The sequence below is a fragment of the Haliaeetus albicilla genome, chromosome 1, assembly GCF_947461875.1.
Source record: "Haliaeetus albicilla chromosome 1, bHalAlb1.1, whole genome shotgun sequence".
NCBI classification, from domain to species: domain Eukaryota; kingdom Metazoa; phylum Chordata; class Aves; order Accipitriformes; family Accipitridae; genus Haliaeetus; species Haliaeetus albicilla.
The window spans coordinates 37,976,458-37,994,225 of NC_091483.1; the positions used below are offsets into that span (position 1 = coordinate 37,976,458).

The 17,768-nt window shown below is 40.5% G+C and overlaps 1 protein-coding gene across 4 annotated transcripts in view; it reads left to right on the forward strand.

Annotated features, from left to right (window-relative positions):
• The window catches only part of GLRB (glycine receptor beta), a 53,184-nt gene extending 35,851 nt beyond the window's left edge, over window positions 1-17,333 (forward strand). For all 4 annotated transcript variants that reach the window (XM_069785918.1, XM_069785911.1, XM_069785925.1 and 1 more), the window contains 2 exons: window positions 5,742-6,034; window positions 16,351-17,333. In XM_069785918.1, coding sequence (XP_069642019.1) covers window positions 5,742-6,034; window positions 16,351-16,647 — 590 coding nt within the window. In that variant the 3' untranslated portion in view covers window positions 16,648-17,333. The remainder of the gene's footprint in view (window positions 1-5,741; window positions 6,035-16,350) is intronic.
• The last annotated feature ends 435 nt before the right edge of the window (window positions 17,334-17,768 follow it).

The following is a 17,768-nucleotide window of genomic DNA, read 5'->3' on the forward strand; positions in this document are numbered from 1 at the left end:
AAATAGTAAGACATGGAGTTAATCCAAACAATATTATCTTGACTAATTGGATTGTACATGGAACTCCAACTCTGGGGTGGCCAAACCTGCTGACCCCAAGAGCTCAATGATTCTCCTATTTGGATTCCCTTCCCCATGCCATGACCTCTCCTGCCCCATGCTCTGGCCCCCCCTGTGCTCCCCTTTTCCCTGGCACTACCACCTCCCCAAGTCCATACTCTCCAAATCTTTTCCATGTCCCAGGAGGTTCAGTGCACCTGTTTCCAAGACCCCAGGGGTGCAGTTGCAGAATCCCTCCAGCCACCTGCCTTCCTCAGAAACTACTCACCCACACTTGGACCTCCACACCCCCACAGGACATGACTCCTGTGCAGCTTCACGTGCATGAATGTGTGTCGATAAGCATGGGAGACCCTTGGAGTCAGGACCTGCCACATCACCTTACCAATCTGTGTCTGTGATCTGCAGAGTCTTACAGCAGTGGGTAGCTGAAATCCCTGTTAAGAGCTAGCTGGAGCAGGAACGGTGCTGAGTTTTGTTAGGTGGAAAAGCATCCACGTACCCCTGGCCTGAGCCCCATTACTCCCATCTCAGGTCACCTACCATGCCTAGTCCTCCTCCAGTGATATGACAGGCAAAATAAACTAAGAGCCGCAAAACCCCCACAATTTAAGAAGGATGTGAAGGTCCTTGAATGCATCCAGAGGAGGGCAACAAGCTGGTGAAAGGGCTGGAGGAAATGTCCTGTGAGGAGCGGCTGAGGGCTTTGGGCTTGTCTAGTTTGGAGAAAAGGAGGCTGAGGGGCGACCTCATTGCTCTCTACAACTTCCTAAGGAGGGGATGTGGAGAGGAAGGTGCTGATCTCTTCTCCCTGGTATCCAGTGACAGGACACGTGGGAATGGTTCACAGCTGCACCAGGGGAGGTTTAGACTGGACATTAGGAAGCATTTCTTTACCGAGAGGTGGTCAGACACTGGAACAGGCTTCCTTGAGAGGTGGTCGATGCCCCAAGTCTGTCAGTGTTCAAGAGGCATTTGGGCAATGCCCTTAATAACATGCTTTAGCTTTTGGGCAGCCCCAAATTGGTCAGGCAGTTGTACTGGATGATCGTTCTAGGTCCTTTCCAACTGAAATAGTCTATTCTATTGTAAAATCTGGAGAGCCGTGACTGGAGTGCTACTTCTGGCTTGTGAACCACAGTTGACTACCTTGCTCTGATTAAATGTAACAAACCCACTATTTCATTATATTTATTGTATCTTTTTTCTAGGGGTCTATTTCAGAATACAAATCAGGTGGGGGTTTTTTTGACCTTTAAAAATATTAATAGTTACTTGGGGAGGAGTCACAATCTGTATTAGTTTGATAGCAAGTAACAAATATAATTTCTTACCTTGAGAAGTAGCAAGGATTCATTCCATAATGGGAAACACAAGACATTTTAAGAAAAGAAGTGTGGGGAAAATGTAGCTTGCATTAAAATAAAAAGATAGAAGCAAGAACTGGAAATATTTTTCATATAGTGAGCTCCAATATGATCAAAACCTGACCTGTATTTCCACTTTTATCATCCTGCACTTCAAATAGCCAACCAGGTAGGCTTATTAATTAGATTTATAAGAGGCATAGTGCTGATTTATGTAACATGGATGTCTTTGTGACTAAACATGCATGCTTATTTATTGTTTGTTTCATTTATTGTAAGTGTTTATTGGCTCCTTTTATGTATTAGCATTTCAGAAATAGTGCATTTTCAAAGGTACTAACCATTGGCCTGGCTATGTGACTTTTCCTGAATCCCCAGAGAAGCAAAAAACCTTAAATCTGACAATCCTTTAGTCATGAGTCAGTATTTAGTAACGCAAGTTGTTAACACTGTCACTGGGGTAAGAGTTATGTGTCTCCAATTTGAAGGAGGGCAACAAACTTGCTCTTCTAGCTACATCCTTGAGATAGTTGACCTTGAAATCTAACAAGATTAACATGTGTGTGTAAAATGAATGATATCTAATCCCAAGAAAGTGTTACCAATGGCCTCTACACTCTCAAAGGCTAGATACAGATCTCATCAGATGAGAAGCTACTACAGATTTACTTAATATCTTAATGCAGTCATCCCTACAGTTAAGTATAGTGGGCCACTGCTCCCCATGGCAAGGCATCTCGGAAGTTTCCAGGTGATTTAGGAATACCAGACACTTTGCAAGCCAGTAAGCAGAATATGTTTTTGTAGACTGATTGATGTTCTGGGAAAAGGATGTTTGTTTGAAGAAAAAGCCTGTGTCCATGTAGGAACTGAATAAGTTGCAAGCCCTGTTTATACCTGTCTCATTTCACCCAACTAGATCATCTGGTGGTAGGGAAGTCCACAAAGGACTGGTGTCTGGACAGCTGTGGCTATGCAACACAAAGGCTGATACCACTGAATGCTTCTGTCTAATTAGATGCTTGTATTTCACCTTTTAATGAGCCCAATGGGACTGTCCTCAGTTCTTCACAGGTGGAAAGCGTGCCAGCATCCATTTAAAAAATTCCTTTCTTTCCTTCACTGCCATGTGATCCCCAAAGGGAGTAAGATCTTCCCTGGAGCTGTAGGGATCTGAAGGGATATCAGACTTCTGTGCCCCCGCAGCGGCCTGATGGCATGGAGCAGTAGTCCAGAGTGCAGACGGGGGGGTACAACAGGGTAACTAAAAGCTTGGAGTAGTGATCAGAGATATATTCCCCACGTACAAAGGACAGCTAGGTCTGCAGCCGGCCATGCCCCTCCCCCCACCGTCACTCCTGTCCTCAGATCTGTCTTAGTTCTAGTTATTTCATTTTATAAAATCGTAACAAATGTAGGGTCTTGAAGGAAAGATGTAAAGATACATGTTAAAACTGTAGTATGAAGAAGGATTGGCAAGATTATGTCTTTTAGTTTATGAAGTTTAATGAGAGAAGAGAATGTATTAGAGATACCAAATTATAAGGAAAGCAGGACAGAATATTACCTTTTTCAATAACATTAGTGAGATGAAGCCAGATATTTTTGAAGCAGTAATATAAACCAGAAAATGCTATTTTATACAGCACATAATTAATCTGTGGAATTCACTGCCAGGAGATAGTGCTGAGGCCAGTAAGTTTGATGGATTCAAAAACGGGAGATTTATTTATCTGGCAGCATGTGCTGAAGTGCTTTGCTGGACTGACACTTTCAGATATTATCCACATGTAGGTAGAATTTTTAAAATAGTAGCTCGGTACAATCATGCTTTAGTCTGGGAGCTGACTAACCTTACTGAGAAGCTAAACTTTGCCATCAAGAAGGATGCCACACTAGGGGCAAAAATGCAGAGGTATTTCCTAGAAAGGCCAACTTTCCCTTTACTTTGCAAGGGTGGAGGAAGGAGCTCTGTCCCTTCTCTTTCGTGCTCCCTGAGAAGAAAAGGGGGATTTTTTTGTTTCTTTTTGAAAAAAAAATAAAAATAAGTAATCTTGCAGTTTAATTGTTCATTCTCCTCACTCAAGTTTGAGCCTTGAGCTTTGGATTGTGTTAGGTAGGTACCTAGTGCAGCTGCTGCCAGAGGTGCAATTTACAACTCTGGTGCTACGGTCTCCAAGGCCATGCCAACTCTGATCTGGCAGCAAATGGTTGCTTAATAGAGTATTTCTGTGCTTCCATCTCATTTTATTGTTACCTTGGAAACCTAGAAGTTTCTCAAACTCTGAGAATGAACTTTTCATCCTAGGAACCCAGACAAATGGAAATTAGCGGCAGGTCACCATGACCTCAATTGCTCCACTAAAATCTTTTCAGCCAGTAGAATTTGTAAGTTATTTTTGTAAAATTAAATCCAAGATTGTAAGATCTAGTATTTTAAGCTCTACGAAGTGGTTGTACAAATGTTTTCAGCACCAGGCATGGAAGTAATACTTGCATATTAAGATAGTAAGCATTTTTAAAGTTAGTAAGAAAAAAATTACAATATTCAAGACGTTGAGCCATATCATTGGCTAATTTGGTTATTCAGTGTAAGGATAGAGACTGCCATTCAGAAGTCGAGCATAGACATGCGTGGTACTTGATACAGTATACTGTTAGAGAGCAAACAGCAAGCTGGGCATAGGCAGAAGTGTCCTGTATATGTTAAGAGGCAATACAGCCTTATTAGTACTTGTTATTGCAGTTCCTTATGATCCATAATTAGTGTTCATCCCCAGACAGCTGGTGTTGGTCAGTGAAAATAATTTTTTTTAAAAGGGGACTATTCTATGCTCACTTTCTGTCCTTATGGGAATGTTTGTACTTGAATGCTTCCGATACAGTAGATGGAAAATAGACCAGAGTGGACACTGAGGATTGTCTATTCAGTATTTGCCATGTCATTCTGATCTGAGATAGCACATCTGGCCATTCTGTGTTATCCCAATGGACAAAAAAATCCAGCTTTGCAATGATACGTTGATATTACACATTTTAAATAAAACGTCATAAAATTTTGTATTTTAAAATCGTATGACTGTAATAATTTCTTTATACTTTCTTTTCAGTGTTTTAGCAGCTAGTAAATTGCCCATTTGAGATTAATACCAAATAAAGTATCATATCAATCTTATTAAAATCCAAATGGGAACAGTAGCAAAAGAACGATGTGTTATTTATGATCAACTAGAATTGAATACTTTCATAGGCCAATACAGATACTTACAGTTTTATTAAGATTTTCACATCCTCAGTTACTTAAAATGGATCTGAAGAAAATGATCTGTCTATGAATTACAAAATTTTTCATGTTTTGGATAGCACATGCGACCAATATAAGAAATGTAACATTTTCTTTAGACACCAATTACATTTCATGAAGCCACCCACTCATAACTAAAGATTTTTATCATTAGCATTCACAAAACCAAAATGCAACATTCTGAACTGGGAGGTTGAACTAAGTTTTGTGCACGTGACAGCCATTTCTAAAGTTAGCTTTTTCTAAATGTCCATGCTACTATTTCCATTTCATAGGAGCCTGTGGGAAATCTTTCTTTGAGATCAGGCTTATATTTTGTCTCTTATGATGTGAGCCTTGTGTTGATGGTGACATTTGGAAGCCTTGTTAGGAGAAATACTTGTTGAAACCCAGTTTGACGTTGAGTGTGACCTTTCAGCAGTCTTTGCAGATGCGGGTGTTTTTCATGATAAGGCCTTCCTGAAACACACTTTATCTAGAAAGCTTACTCTAGATCCTGGAAGCTTGGATAGGGAATGTTTGTAGACCCTCAATCGCCTCAGTGTTTTCATCTTCACAGTGAATTGGGAACACAGACTTTTTAATGTGCTGATACAGCTTTGCTCTTCAGCAAAAACTTTTAAGTAGCATATATTTCTCTTCCATCTTCCCAGACTAAGATGCACATTGTAAGGTATGTCTTTGGAAAGCCCATTTCCCAACTGTGTGATGGGGTAGGAAAACCACAGCAACAAGTTTAGCCTCACTTACTTGTTTCTCTGTTTATAAAATGAAGGTAGTCATTATTAATAATTCATCATTAACTTCAATGTCCTGCCTAAGTATTCAGTTTAACTTGTTCATTGACTGAAGGCATGTGCACTTTGTATACCTGCTGCACCGACCACATTGTGAAGTCCCATTCACTGTTACAAAACATCATTCAGTATTGTCTGTTTCAGAGGAAGAGCACAGCCAGTGTCAATAAGGGTAAGTTTTCTTTAATCAATATATTGTTTTTCTTTTTGTAGGTATTTTCTCAGTGCTCAGCTTGGCATCTGAATGTACCACTCTTGCTGCTGAGCTTCCCAAAGTGTCTTACGTGAAGGCCTTAGATGTCTGGCTGATTGTTTGCCTTCTCTTTGGGTTTGCGTCCCTGGTGGAGTACGCTGTGGTTCAGGTAATGCTAAACAATCCAAAGAGAATTGAAGCCGAAAAAGCAAAGATTGCCAAGGCAGAGCAAGTGGAAGGAAAGGGTGGAAATGCTGCCAAGAAGAACACTGTGAATGGCACAGGGACTCCTGTCCACATCAGCACTTTACAGGTAGGAGCTGCGAAGCTGTGTATGCAAAATCAGCATTATCCTCTATTAGCACAATTCCAGGAATATACTGTCATAATAGTTTTGGATAATGCTTAACCTTAGAAGTGGCCAAGGCATTAAAAACATGCTGGTAATTAATAGCTACCAGTCTGACCAATTGGTCCCTAGTGATTTGGGGTTAGATGTACTAAATGAAAAATTTGCTTTTAATATCCCAGCGCCATGGTTGCTGCTGAGCTTCAGGTAAATAAAGTAGCAAGCAGCTTTACAGTTGCTATTTTTCTCATAATAAATAGCAGCTGTCAAACTGTAACTATTCAGAGGACAGTAGTCTTAATCAATATTTGCTGAGAGCATACTCGAATAACACCCATCTCATTGCTTACCCCGGGATGGCCACAGCTGTGCCGCATTGCATGTCAAGCATCTCTGAAGCCAGGGATCCAGAAGTCTTGGTATTTGTAAACAAAAGACAGGTCTGTTTGTCTGTCAAACAGTTCCTGCATTTCTTGTGTTGCCAGATAGAGTTTATGGGTAAATTGGTCAGATCTCATTATGCGGGTAAAGATGACATGTACATCTTCACTGAGGCCAAAGTTTTCCATCATGTTGCTAAATTCCTGGTGTTGTAAAACTCCTCATTTGTGCTCCAAGAGTTATCAGACATCCCAGGCCAACTGCCCTCAGTCCTGAGGGATATTTAATTGACATTTATTCCACAGAAGAAAATACGTTATGCTACAATATGTGGAATATGAATTTGGCTTATAGTTTTCAATGACTCAGCAATTTTGATGTATAAAAAAAAGCTATTAGGCCAGATCCAAGTGATAATTTTGGTAATGTACAATATGATTTTAATGTTTCTTTAAGGAGGAAGTAGTTTATGCCAGAATGGCGGAAACCCTGTCCTAGTATCAAGCTGGCATTGCCCCATAACTGATTACCCCCAGTTCAGAGGAGCTGCAGATATCGCAGAGCGATGCACTTAACTACCATAATTCTCATCTGGTAGAAGAGTCATCTGGGAACTGTTTTGGCAGGCAACCAGGCTCAGCTTAGAGCAAGCCCATGACTGCTTTGACTTGTGTCACAAGTAATTCCCCAAGCTCAGGCAACGTGGGAACTGAGTAGAAAAAGATGGCTCCACTACAGTTTTGCTTCCCCTGAACTGAATGTGATATTTTTGTGTTCAGCAATTTGCAGGTCCCAAATGTAGCCATTTCTTGTGACAAAATAGTTGCAAGAGTCCAGCAGAGCAGCATAAAATCTGTTTATTCCTATTTCAAGTACTTAACAAGTGTAAGCGTTCAGCTTGATCAATGACAAGATTCACAAAAAACTACAGTTTTCAGTAGTGTGAACAAAACCAAATTGTTAAATTACTGACTCTCCTCAGTGTGTACACCCTTTAAGGTACTTGCCATTGTCATAGCCATAAGGAGAATAAAATGTTACCTTTTATCACCTGCGCTATCCTATCATCTTTTAATAATTTTTTTTCAAGAAGGCAAGTTTGGGTGTACAGTACATTTTAAGACTTAGAGGAAGGGGAGTTGCTGTCCACCAAGATTAAGCAACATTCCCCATGAGAAGGTTTTTAAGATTCAGACCTCAGTCTGCCCTCCCCAGATCTTGAAGTGTCTCCCCTCCGCAATCTTGCAATGTCAACTCCAGCATCTCATGTTTGACCTGCACTTTCCAGGGTCTTCCCAATTTGTTATCAGAGACCTTTAACATTCCAATATGTATAATTTCTGCAACAATAATCCATATTGGATTTATATGGCATCCTGGGTATGCATAGCTTCTGATGATCTTTATGCAGAGTTACAAAACATTTGTTTACCGAGACATAGTGGAAATACGTTTTCATTGCTGTAAAAGCTGGTCATGTGGCTGAGTGGTCTCCTCCCTTCACGGCTAGTGATCCAGCTTGTATCCAGCCACCTGCTTTGAAATACAGCTTACCTGAGGAGGGATGTCCTGGGCTGGTAATTTCTGGGAAGATCACCAAGCTGAGATAGAGAAAGGTCCCAGACTGATGAATCATTTGACATCAGGATGTGGTAGGACAGTGATGCTAGATTTTATATATTTGAATGCTATAAATCTGCCTAGCTGAAAACTCCCTCTCTGAACCAGCTGCCTTGTAGGAGTACTTTGAAAGTTCTCAGCCCTGGAGAAGCCTGTATTAAACTCCTAAATCCAAACAGGTCTAAATCTTTCGGTAGCTCTGACTTCTAATCCAAAACTAGGCCTCCCCCACAAAATTTGGATTGCTCCCATAAAGACCTAGGAATGATCAAGTAGAGAATGCATTTGTCATATGACAAATATGCGAGGGAGGGAAACATTAAAGAAACAGGTAATGGAAAAAAAATGTATGTTGAAAGGCATAAAGAATATGAAACAAAAAGAGTCCAGAGAGCTGTCCCAGAACTTTAGGAGCTGTTTCTCATCAGGGTCATGTAGGATTGTGTGTGAGGAGAGAGAAAATACTGTGCTAAATGTCTGGAAAGACTTAGGTGAACCAATGTATAGCTTTAGGAGAAAAGGACAACTTAGAACTATATCCCTGAAATGAGTGTGCATCATGTAGAAATGTTCAAAGATGTTCTCTTTCCACATAGGAGGTGATACTAAGGCAAAAGTGACTGAGAGTGTAGCTGGAAATCTCACCATAGGTGAGCTTGAAACAGTGGATAGACCAGATGGGACTCAAAGGTAAAGCCAACAGGAAAGACCTGGAAGCAGAAGACTCCATGTGGGGAAAAACAAAGAGCTTGAATAATTGCATTTATAAGTGTTTCTCCAGCTTAAATGAAGCACTTATTTATTATGAGACATTAACTGAATGGAGCTGATACATATCTGTAAGTTATTAGAGGGGAATCAAGTTTAAAAAGAGAAATTACTTTATTTCACTTTAAAATGCCCCCAATCCCAATGCCAGGCCAGTTTGCCAGTGTTCCCCAAGCAGCAAGTTGCACTCTTGCTGCCTCTTGCAGCCATGCAGCATCACAGCAGTGATGTCTCTGCAGGAGGTTTGGAGAAGGGGCTGGTATGTAAGGTACAGGGGGCTTGCTGGCGTGGGAAGGTCCCAGTCGTGGGAAGGATCAGGAGGAGCGCAGAGAAGCACGTGGGGCGGTCAGGTATCCCTGGTTCCAGCCCTCATGGAACAACTTGTTTTCATGTGTTTGCTCCATTTGTGAAAGATAAAAATGGCATCTGGTCTGGAGACTTGGCAAGTTTAATATTAGTAAAAAACAAGCCATAACAAAAACACATGATCATACTTAAAAATACAAGTACCTATTGTTCCTTTTTTATGACAAGGAAATGGATAAAGGGGTAAACTTCTCAGTATATCCTAAACATTAAAAGCTTGATGCCATTTGTAATTGAAGGTGAGGAGAAGAGATCCCCTGTAACAGAACCTGTAAGGGCCCACCTGGAAGTTTTCAGTGGAAGGCACTTTAGGCATTGTGTCAGCAGAGTCGGTGATCATGACCGATAAGTCACCAACAGCGACAGTGAAGATGAAAACAATGCTCACAATGTGCCAATCACCCAAAGATGGAGAAAGGCTTCCATGGATGCATAGCTACTTCTCCTCTCCACCAAATCCTGGGTACTGGCTGACATGAAAGCTGTATGTTGCCAGTATACACCAAGCCCCTGAGTCCATGCTTTATGACTCATGCCCCCTTCAGCAAAAAACCTTGAAATGTCAGTGCCATTTTAAGCCCTGAGGTTTAGTGATACGACTGACTGATTAAAGTCAAGTGGTCCATCTGGCAAGATCACCCTGAATCTGTAGAAAAAAAGAGAAAATTCAACATAAGCACTTCTGATGTGTTTTCTCTAGGAGCGGCAATGGCTATGCATTTACAGACAAGAAGCCATGAGAAAGTACAGTTTGGCTCCCTTAGCTCATAGCGGCTGCAAGTAGATACTGTTCTAAGCAGAGGAGAAAATTATACAACTTGGTGGTAACTGCTGGCACTGGCTTTTTATTGGGAACCCTCAGTAGGAGTTTGTGTGTGTTTCCTAGCAATGCAACATCATACAGTGAGAAAAACAAGCAAAAAGGAAAATGTTTTGGAGATGAATCAGTATCTTTTTGCTTTCACTGGTGGTGTGATTACAGGGAGAGATTGCACTGTTAACTATAACAACACCCCTTGATTTGAAAAGTCACATTTTCATCAAGCCCATTTATAGAAGCTGTCCCCCACAGATAATGTACTGATGACTGGAGAGAACATTTGCTAAAAGAATGGTTCTGGCGTATGATGAATAGTGCTATGCAAGTGGTGGTAAGAGCTCTAAACCCAGTTATTTTTAAAAAGAAGTAGTGCTATTGCTTGCCTTATCTTGTTGGAGCCACAGCTAAGGTCTGAAACCTGGTATAGGTTAGGTTAATCTCTACTGATTTATAATATACCTGACCACTGGTGGTGGCCTGTGATGACCTGATATTCCCATATTTTCTTTTCCCCTCGAGTAGCACTCCAGACTCAGATTTTTCTTGCAGAACCACCAGAAACGCAGTTTACATTTTATCTTGTACACAAACCCACAGGCTGCAGTCTATTTTAATAGCTCCTGACAGCATTTCAGGTACAGAGTAGGTACTTTCTGCTCTAGTGACTCACATATCCAACCTTGGAGATAATTCAGAACATGACTGTAAAAAGGCCCCAAGCAATCTGCTTTGAGCAGGGGGTTGGACTAGATGGTCTCCAGAGGTCCCTGCCAACCTCAGCTATGCTGTGATTCTGTGATATTTTATGTATAAATATTTTTGTGCTGTACTTTGCAAGGAATATTTTGAATGTGATAGCAAATTCCTGCTGAGCTGCACCAGAAAATATACTCAGTCTGAATACACACTAATGCTAAACAAGCATTACTTTATTGATGATCTACATCTGTCATTATGGCAAGAGCAAGAGAAGAGTGCAAAGCAAGTGCAAGAAAGATTAATGACGGAGTTTGTTAGAAAACTCCTCCTTCATCTTGTGTGGAAGACTCTTACACAACTGGCAGCACTAGTGACAGATCTGCATGCCAAAAAGAGGTTGGGTGCAACAGAAGAGATGATTTTATGGCAGAGAAGATGTGCTGTGTAGGGCAGAGAATGCTGCATTACAGTAGGGAGGCACTTCAGCCTGAGGGGCACATGCTGAGCTTGAGAGGCTGCCAGTGCTATAGCATGTTTGAAGCTTCGCTAGAAATTATGGACAATACATTTCTGCTGTCAAAAATTCTTGAATCCAAAATGATGGCATTTTATATTACACTTCATTCTGATGGATAAAGAGGACTTGATCACAAGATGAACAGTCAATTGAAAAGGATCTTTATTCTATTTGCACAAAACAAATGTAGTCGAGTCCTGGTATTTTTGGTGCTGTGAAAGGACAGATTTCACAAATTTGAAAACTATGTTTTCTCATCTGGGTGGAAGAATTTAAACAAAAAATATGAATGATGCTGGTGAGCTATATAACAATATATATAGCTGTTCAAAACAGCTACAGACCAGAAAGGAAGTTATACTAATTTAAAAAACCCCAGCAAACAGCACAATTGGAAACAAACTCCCCAAAGACTGAAAACTACCTCAGCTTCAAGCATTTTTCCTTTCTTCTCACTGGCAAATGGAGAAGCTGATAGCAGTTAATGTAAGCTGAAATTCAGAAAGTAGGTGTAGATAATAGGTGTAGGTAACAAAAGGGATATATGGTTAGCGTAACTGAGGGCAATAGGAAGTTACCTTGCATGTATAGCACAAATACAAAAACCAGTAACAAGAGTATTGGTCCAATACTAGATAGAGATGCTGTAAGTATCAAGTATCAGCAGAAAAGGCAAGAGTGTTGCACAGATATTCTGCTCTGTGTTTGGGGAAAAGCCAGGTACATTCAATCAGATGATGAAATGGCTTTCATTGACAGTAGCTAATGAGGATGTTAAACAGTAGCTATTAAAGTTAGACATTTCACAATTGAGAATTCAGCTTAAGTTGCGTCTAGGATTTTTTCAAAGAGCTGGTCCATGAGTGCTGTTAATGTTGATTTTTTAATAAATCCTTTAAAACTGGGAGGGTTCCAAAAGACAGCAAGAAGCTAACTTTGTGCCAGTACTTTTAAAGGCTAAGTGGCATAACATGAATAATTATAAGCCTGACATCGATCAGTGGAAAATATTGCATAGCTAACAGGAGGTTGACTAATATTTATTATTCATAAGTATTAATTATCATTAATATTATTCATAATTCAGCCCCATGTTAGCTAATAAATTTAAATGGGTCAGTGAAATTAAAGCTGATCTGTATGTTTATTGATTTAATCAAACTGAATATAATTTTTTAAAAGATTATCAGTTAGCTTGACAGGGGTAATGATGTGGAGGTAAGAAACTCTTAAGAATATTTGCCTTGGCTTCATATGTCGGCCTGGTTACATCATCTGAATTATGCAAAATCAAGGTTAGATTTGTTACCATCTGTAAGTACCAGCAGTTAATCAGACTAACTATAGTCATGCTGCGTGACTGAAAATTGAAGCCAAATAAATTCAGGTTAGAAATAAGGTACATATGTTTGTGGGGAACAAGGTCATGGAAAAAATTCTCCATCCTGGATGTTTTTAAAGGAAAATCTAGTGTAACTAGTTAGGGCACTAAATGTGGAGAGTGAGGAGGAGCGCCAGAAGCAGCAGAGGCAGTGATGGGGAGTTAGTTCCCCCTTCCTGCCGGTCTGCATGCACTGGCAGCACTTCTTTCCCCATTTTCTTATCACATTACTCCCCTAACTCTGCAAACAAAGGCTTTCTGAGCCGGGTACGGCCCCGCTGCAGTGGCACGCACGCTGCAGCTCTGGAGCAGTGGCAGCAGCAGGTGCTGAGCTCGGCAGTGAGCAGTGGTCAGCCGGGATTCTGTAAAAGGTGAGAAAGGATCATCGCAAGGGGTCTTCTGCCTTCTAGGGGTCATTTTTAGGTATTTCTGAGCTATTCATCGAAAGGCAGGTGTCCTGTCCAACATACCAAACACAGACAAGGTGGCCCAGTCCTGGGAGAAACAGGATCTAGGTCTGGGTTTTGGGCCAAGCCCCGAGAGCCACGTCGCCTTCCCGTGCTCTCCTCAGCCCCCTCACCTCTGCGCCAGAGGGACGAGGAGCAGCTGCCTAGTTCCATCGGGGACGTGGGGAGGCCCTCCACTATTCCAGCAGCCTTCCCTTCCCGAACAGCTGCTCCCCATCCCCTGCAGGGGAAAAGCCATAGAGCTGGTGGAAGCACCCTGTGGGCTGGGTCTGGCCCACGGGTCATGATGATGCAGCAGGATAAGGCAAATGATACCAAATATTTTCCAGGGACAAGTTCTGTGTCAGGATGAAGTCAAAAGGATATAACAACTAACAGTGTTTTGCTTTCTTTACAAGTCTTCAGTGTAGTACTCTAAAATCAAGTCCTGTGGTATCATTTTCCACAGAAATGGTTCCTGTAGCCTTTGGTAAGTGTCAGGAATATTGTTATGCTTCTAGCACAGACCAAGACAGGATGACTAAAAAGCAGATAAACTACTTCTAATATGTATTATCTCACTTTGTTTAGGGAAAGCTGTACGTCAGCTGAAGCACATTTAGATTAAAATAACACAAATATTGGAGAGTTGAAGAGATGTATGAAAAGAAATTTAAAAATATGTCTGGGCAGCAACTGCATATAGAAAATAGAAGCACCTTATATTTTTAAACCCAGGGAAATGAAAGAAATTATTTTTAAAAGCAACATATACTTATTAAAGAAAAATTTGGGCCAGCTTGTTCTTACAAGGGAAATTGTGTCACCCTGATAAATCAGTACTCCAGCTGACACTAAACTAAACAGAGCTCTGTGTGAACATGCTGCAAACAATCCTCTGCTTATAAGGCAGAGGTGACCTAGAAGCCATTCCCTTAGTTCTCTGTCCCACAAGTGAATGAGAACTGACTTGTAACAGCCTTTAGGGGAGCACTTTCTAGATACTGCAGTTGGAACAAGACTATTCTGTATTGTAAATGAGAGAGCTTAGGCTACAATTAATGTCACTGAGTTTTACAGTATATCGCTGGTAGTACAAGGCATGGACTACAAGTTTGCAAATCCAAAAGGAGGCTTATAATTTCATACATGATTCTATTTCTTGTAATGGCCTTACTAAATCTTACAAGTTTTGACCACGGAAAAAATGTAATATTCCTGTGACTCTTCAGTTAACATGCACCCCAGTCCTGCAAGTTACCCTTTCATTGCACAAGGGTCTGCTTTATATCTTTATTACCTATATCATTGGGTATGATCCGATTGGAAGGAACCTCTTGGATCACTGACTGACAGCCCCCATGTCACCCAGGGTCACATAATCGTGTTCATATGTGTCTCAGTCACCACCTTACTATACAGTTTGCCCCTGCTACTCCGATATTGAACACTATCACAGGCTGTCAGCTCTTTGATGACTGGGAAACAGTTGCAGGAAATTTGTATGTATAGTTCTGCCTTACCATCATGGAACACCTATCTTGTTTTTCTTTTTTATAATCTGTAATCTTGATTTTGTTTTGTAACCTGCACCTCAGTTTTAGTGCATTGGTTTCAAAGTTTACTGTTTTCCTGAGAAATAGAACTCTGGCAAATCTGGGGAGGTCTGTACACTCTTTGCTGAGGGAATAGGGCCGTGCTGCTCTTCTACCTTGCACCAGAATCAGCATTGTCAGTAATGGGACTAAAAGCCCCAGTCAAAGTTTAGGTCTCTTCCTGACTGCCGCAGTTCTTTTCATCCAGGATACCTTGTCAGCTGTCATAGAGAAGCTAATAATATTCTCCAGAATGTTTTTCACTCATCTGTAAGTTTGGTACTGTATTTCACTATTAGTATTTTAGTTACAAAATGTGATGATGCAAATATCCCAAACTGTCAGCTTAAGACTGCAGAAAACCAGAGGTGGAGAGAGCTGAGAGTAAAATGCCCGAAGGTGTTGTGGAGGAGAGATAGGCTACTGGGAAGGAGGGACAGGCAGCTTTTGGAAGAACCAAGTTTTAGTGGACTGGTGGCTCCAGGAAGCCCTAGGGAAACTTGTGTTAATGTTGGTTCCACATGTGTATAACCTGATCTGTGAACCAGCATTTTTCCCAGCTAACTCTTAGGTTATATTTGTGAACAAATGGCATTATTAATAAGGCAGTTAAGTTTCATAACCAGTATTTATTATTTTTTTCTTTTTTTTTCTTTTTTTTTTTCCCCCTCCTTTACTGTATAGTCCAATTGAAATGAAACGTTGGGAGAGATTTACTCAAGTCATAAAGCACAGTACCTTGCAAGTAGTCTCCAAAACCCTTCAAGCTCTCTGAACAGTGTGGGGGTGGTCCTCCTAGAGATTTGTCATATCTGAAATATAAACTTTATAAAGTCCAAGGAAGGGATTATAGGAACCGTCCCCCCTCTGCCCCGCAAAACACTTCAGTTTGAAGGGCACCAAATACTTTTAAATGTTCATTGTCATGCCAGTACAATTGTCTGGTCTTTAAAAGAGAATGATTCACCCAGGGTTACCCCATAGCACAGTAGTACTTGATCCTCAAGAGCACTGGCAGAGGTGTAGGAAAGACAGGTATTCAGTTGCTGGATTTAGATTTCCCAATTACACAGTTCTCCAGTGTATGGATGGGAAGTGCTGAGAACAGTGTCACATCTTTGTTTCCTTTCTTTAGAGAGGCACCAAGGACTGCAGGTACAAAGAAAGTGCCTTCTCACCATGCAAGGTGGTCACCCTAGGATGAGATACAGGATCTTGAGCTGGCTGCTATGTAGAAGCAGAATAGACTTTAACTGTTGCATCAAACAATGAATTTTAGGGTTAAATCTGACTATAGCTTCCAGGCCTCAGAAAAAAGTAAGTAGGGAATAGCATCTGTGCTGCAGGTTCATCAGCACAGAACTGATTTCCAAAAATACTCTCTGCAGAAATATTCTCTCCCCTTCTATCATCTTAAAATGAAGGAGTCTAACTATAGCAGGTTGCACAGCATGAGGCACCTTGTGCATGAAAAACTACACAATTACGAATGTTTGGATTAGTTTATGTGATTGACTGATCATCCTTAAGTACTTTATAATGCAACCATTCAGCAAATTAAGCTCATGTAATGTATCCCTATCAACAAGTAATTTCCTATATGTTTGTTTGCGGTGTTCTCTAGCAGCTGCGTTGTTAATGAAATATGGTGAGTAGATTGTGATTCCCCTCACTTTTTATTTCATAGGTTGGTGAGACCAGATGCAAAAAAGTTTGCACTTCGAAATCTGATCTGAGATCCAATGATTTCAGCATTGTTGGAAGCTTGCCAAGGGATTTTGAATTATCGAATTATGACTGTTATGGGAAGCCCATTGAAGTCAACAATGGGCTCGGGAAATCTCAAGCCAAGAACAACAAGAAGCCTCCTCCTCCCAAGCCTGTCATTCCATCAGCAGCAAAGAGAATTGATCTTTATGCAAGAGCACTGTTCCCTTTTTGCTTCTTGTTCTTCAACGTCATCTACTGGTCCATATATTTATGATAAAACTTTTATTTATTTTTTTCATATGTGTAAAATAATCCCATTTCATTACCCCTTCCCAGTCATGAAGGCCACTGTATGAAATTATTTGCATTTGCAAAGCAATATGTTGCATTTTGATGCCATGCGATTGTACTGAACATATGGCATCTGAAATTTGAATGAAAGCATGACACTGCAATGTCTGTGCTCTGACCAGCGTTGTATATAAATGTACAGCATACATCCTGCTTTAGGAATATATATGAAGGACAATGCATACTACATTATAAAGCTGAATAACGCTCTTCAGTTACTGATAACATACAGAGATTTAAAGTGTTTCTGACAATGAAACTGATGTGCACGTTGAGTATTATTAAAATCAGTATTCTAGTATATGTAGTATTTAACAGCTTTTCTGCTGACTTCCAGAGGAAAAAAAAAACAAACCCCAAACATCTTGTTCTTGTGTAATTTTAGATGGCACTGTTGAAGAAAAAGCTAAGATGTAATTCATATTATTCAGACTTTGTAAGTGAAGGCAGCATCAAATAAGCTGATCTTGTCTATGTGGAAAAATAAAGATCAGAGAATTACTAATTTTGTAAAATCAGCTCATTTGGAAAAACCCCCAACAATTGTATCTATCAAGCAGGCACACTTAAGTGTGTGAGAATATGCTGACAATAAAACATTGGGCCAAATTTTGACTGCTGTTTCCTTAGGCGCAAACTAGATACAATATGCCAAAACCAAACAGTCCACTTTCTAGACTAAAGGCATCAGGAGTTTTGGAGAAACATCAGAAGATGCAGTTCAGTATCAGGTTAGGTTATACTTTTTTACATTACTCTGTCCTCTGGCTTATCTTCTGTAGCATCTGGCAAGCCTGCAGTACATAAGTCACCATTTTTTGTTGTTGCATTGAATACATCTTACTTGATTTATTTTGTTTATCCCCTTGAAAGCTTTCAGTTTAAACAAACCAGTTGTTGTCAAGACGAAATCCCATTTTTACCACTAATTACACTTTCTTCCGTTTGCCTGTCGTAGCACAGATGACCAAAGCTAACACCTAGCCACCAGTAGAAGTGAAGACATGTCCAAAGGTCTAAGGGGCTGAAACTCTTAAATATATC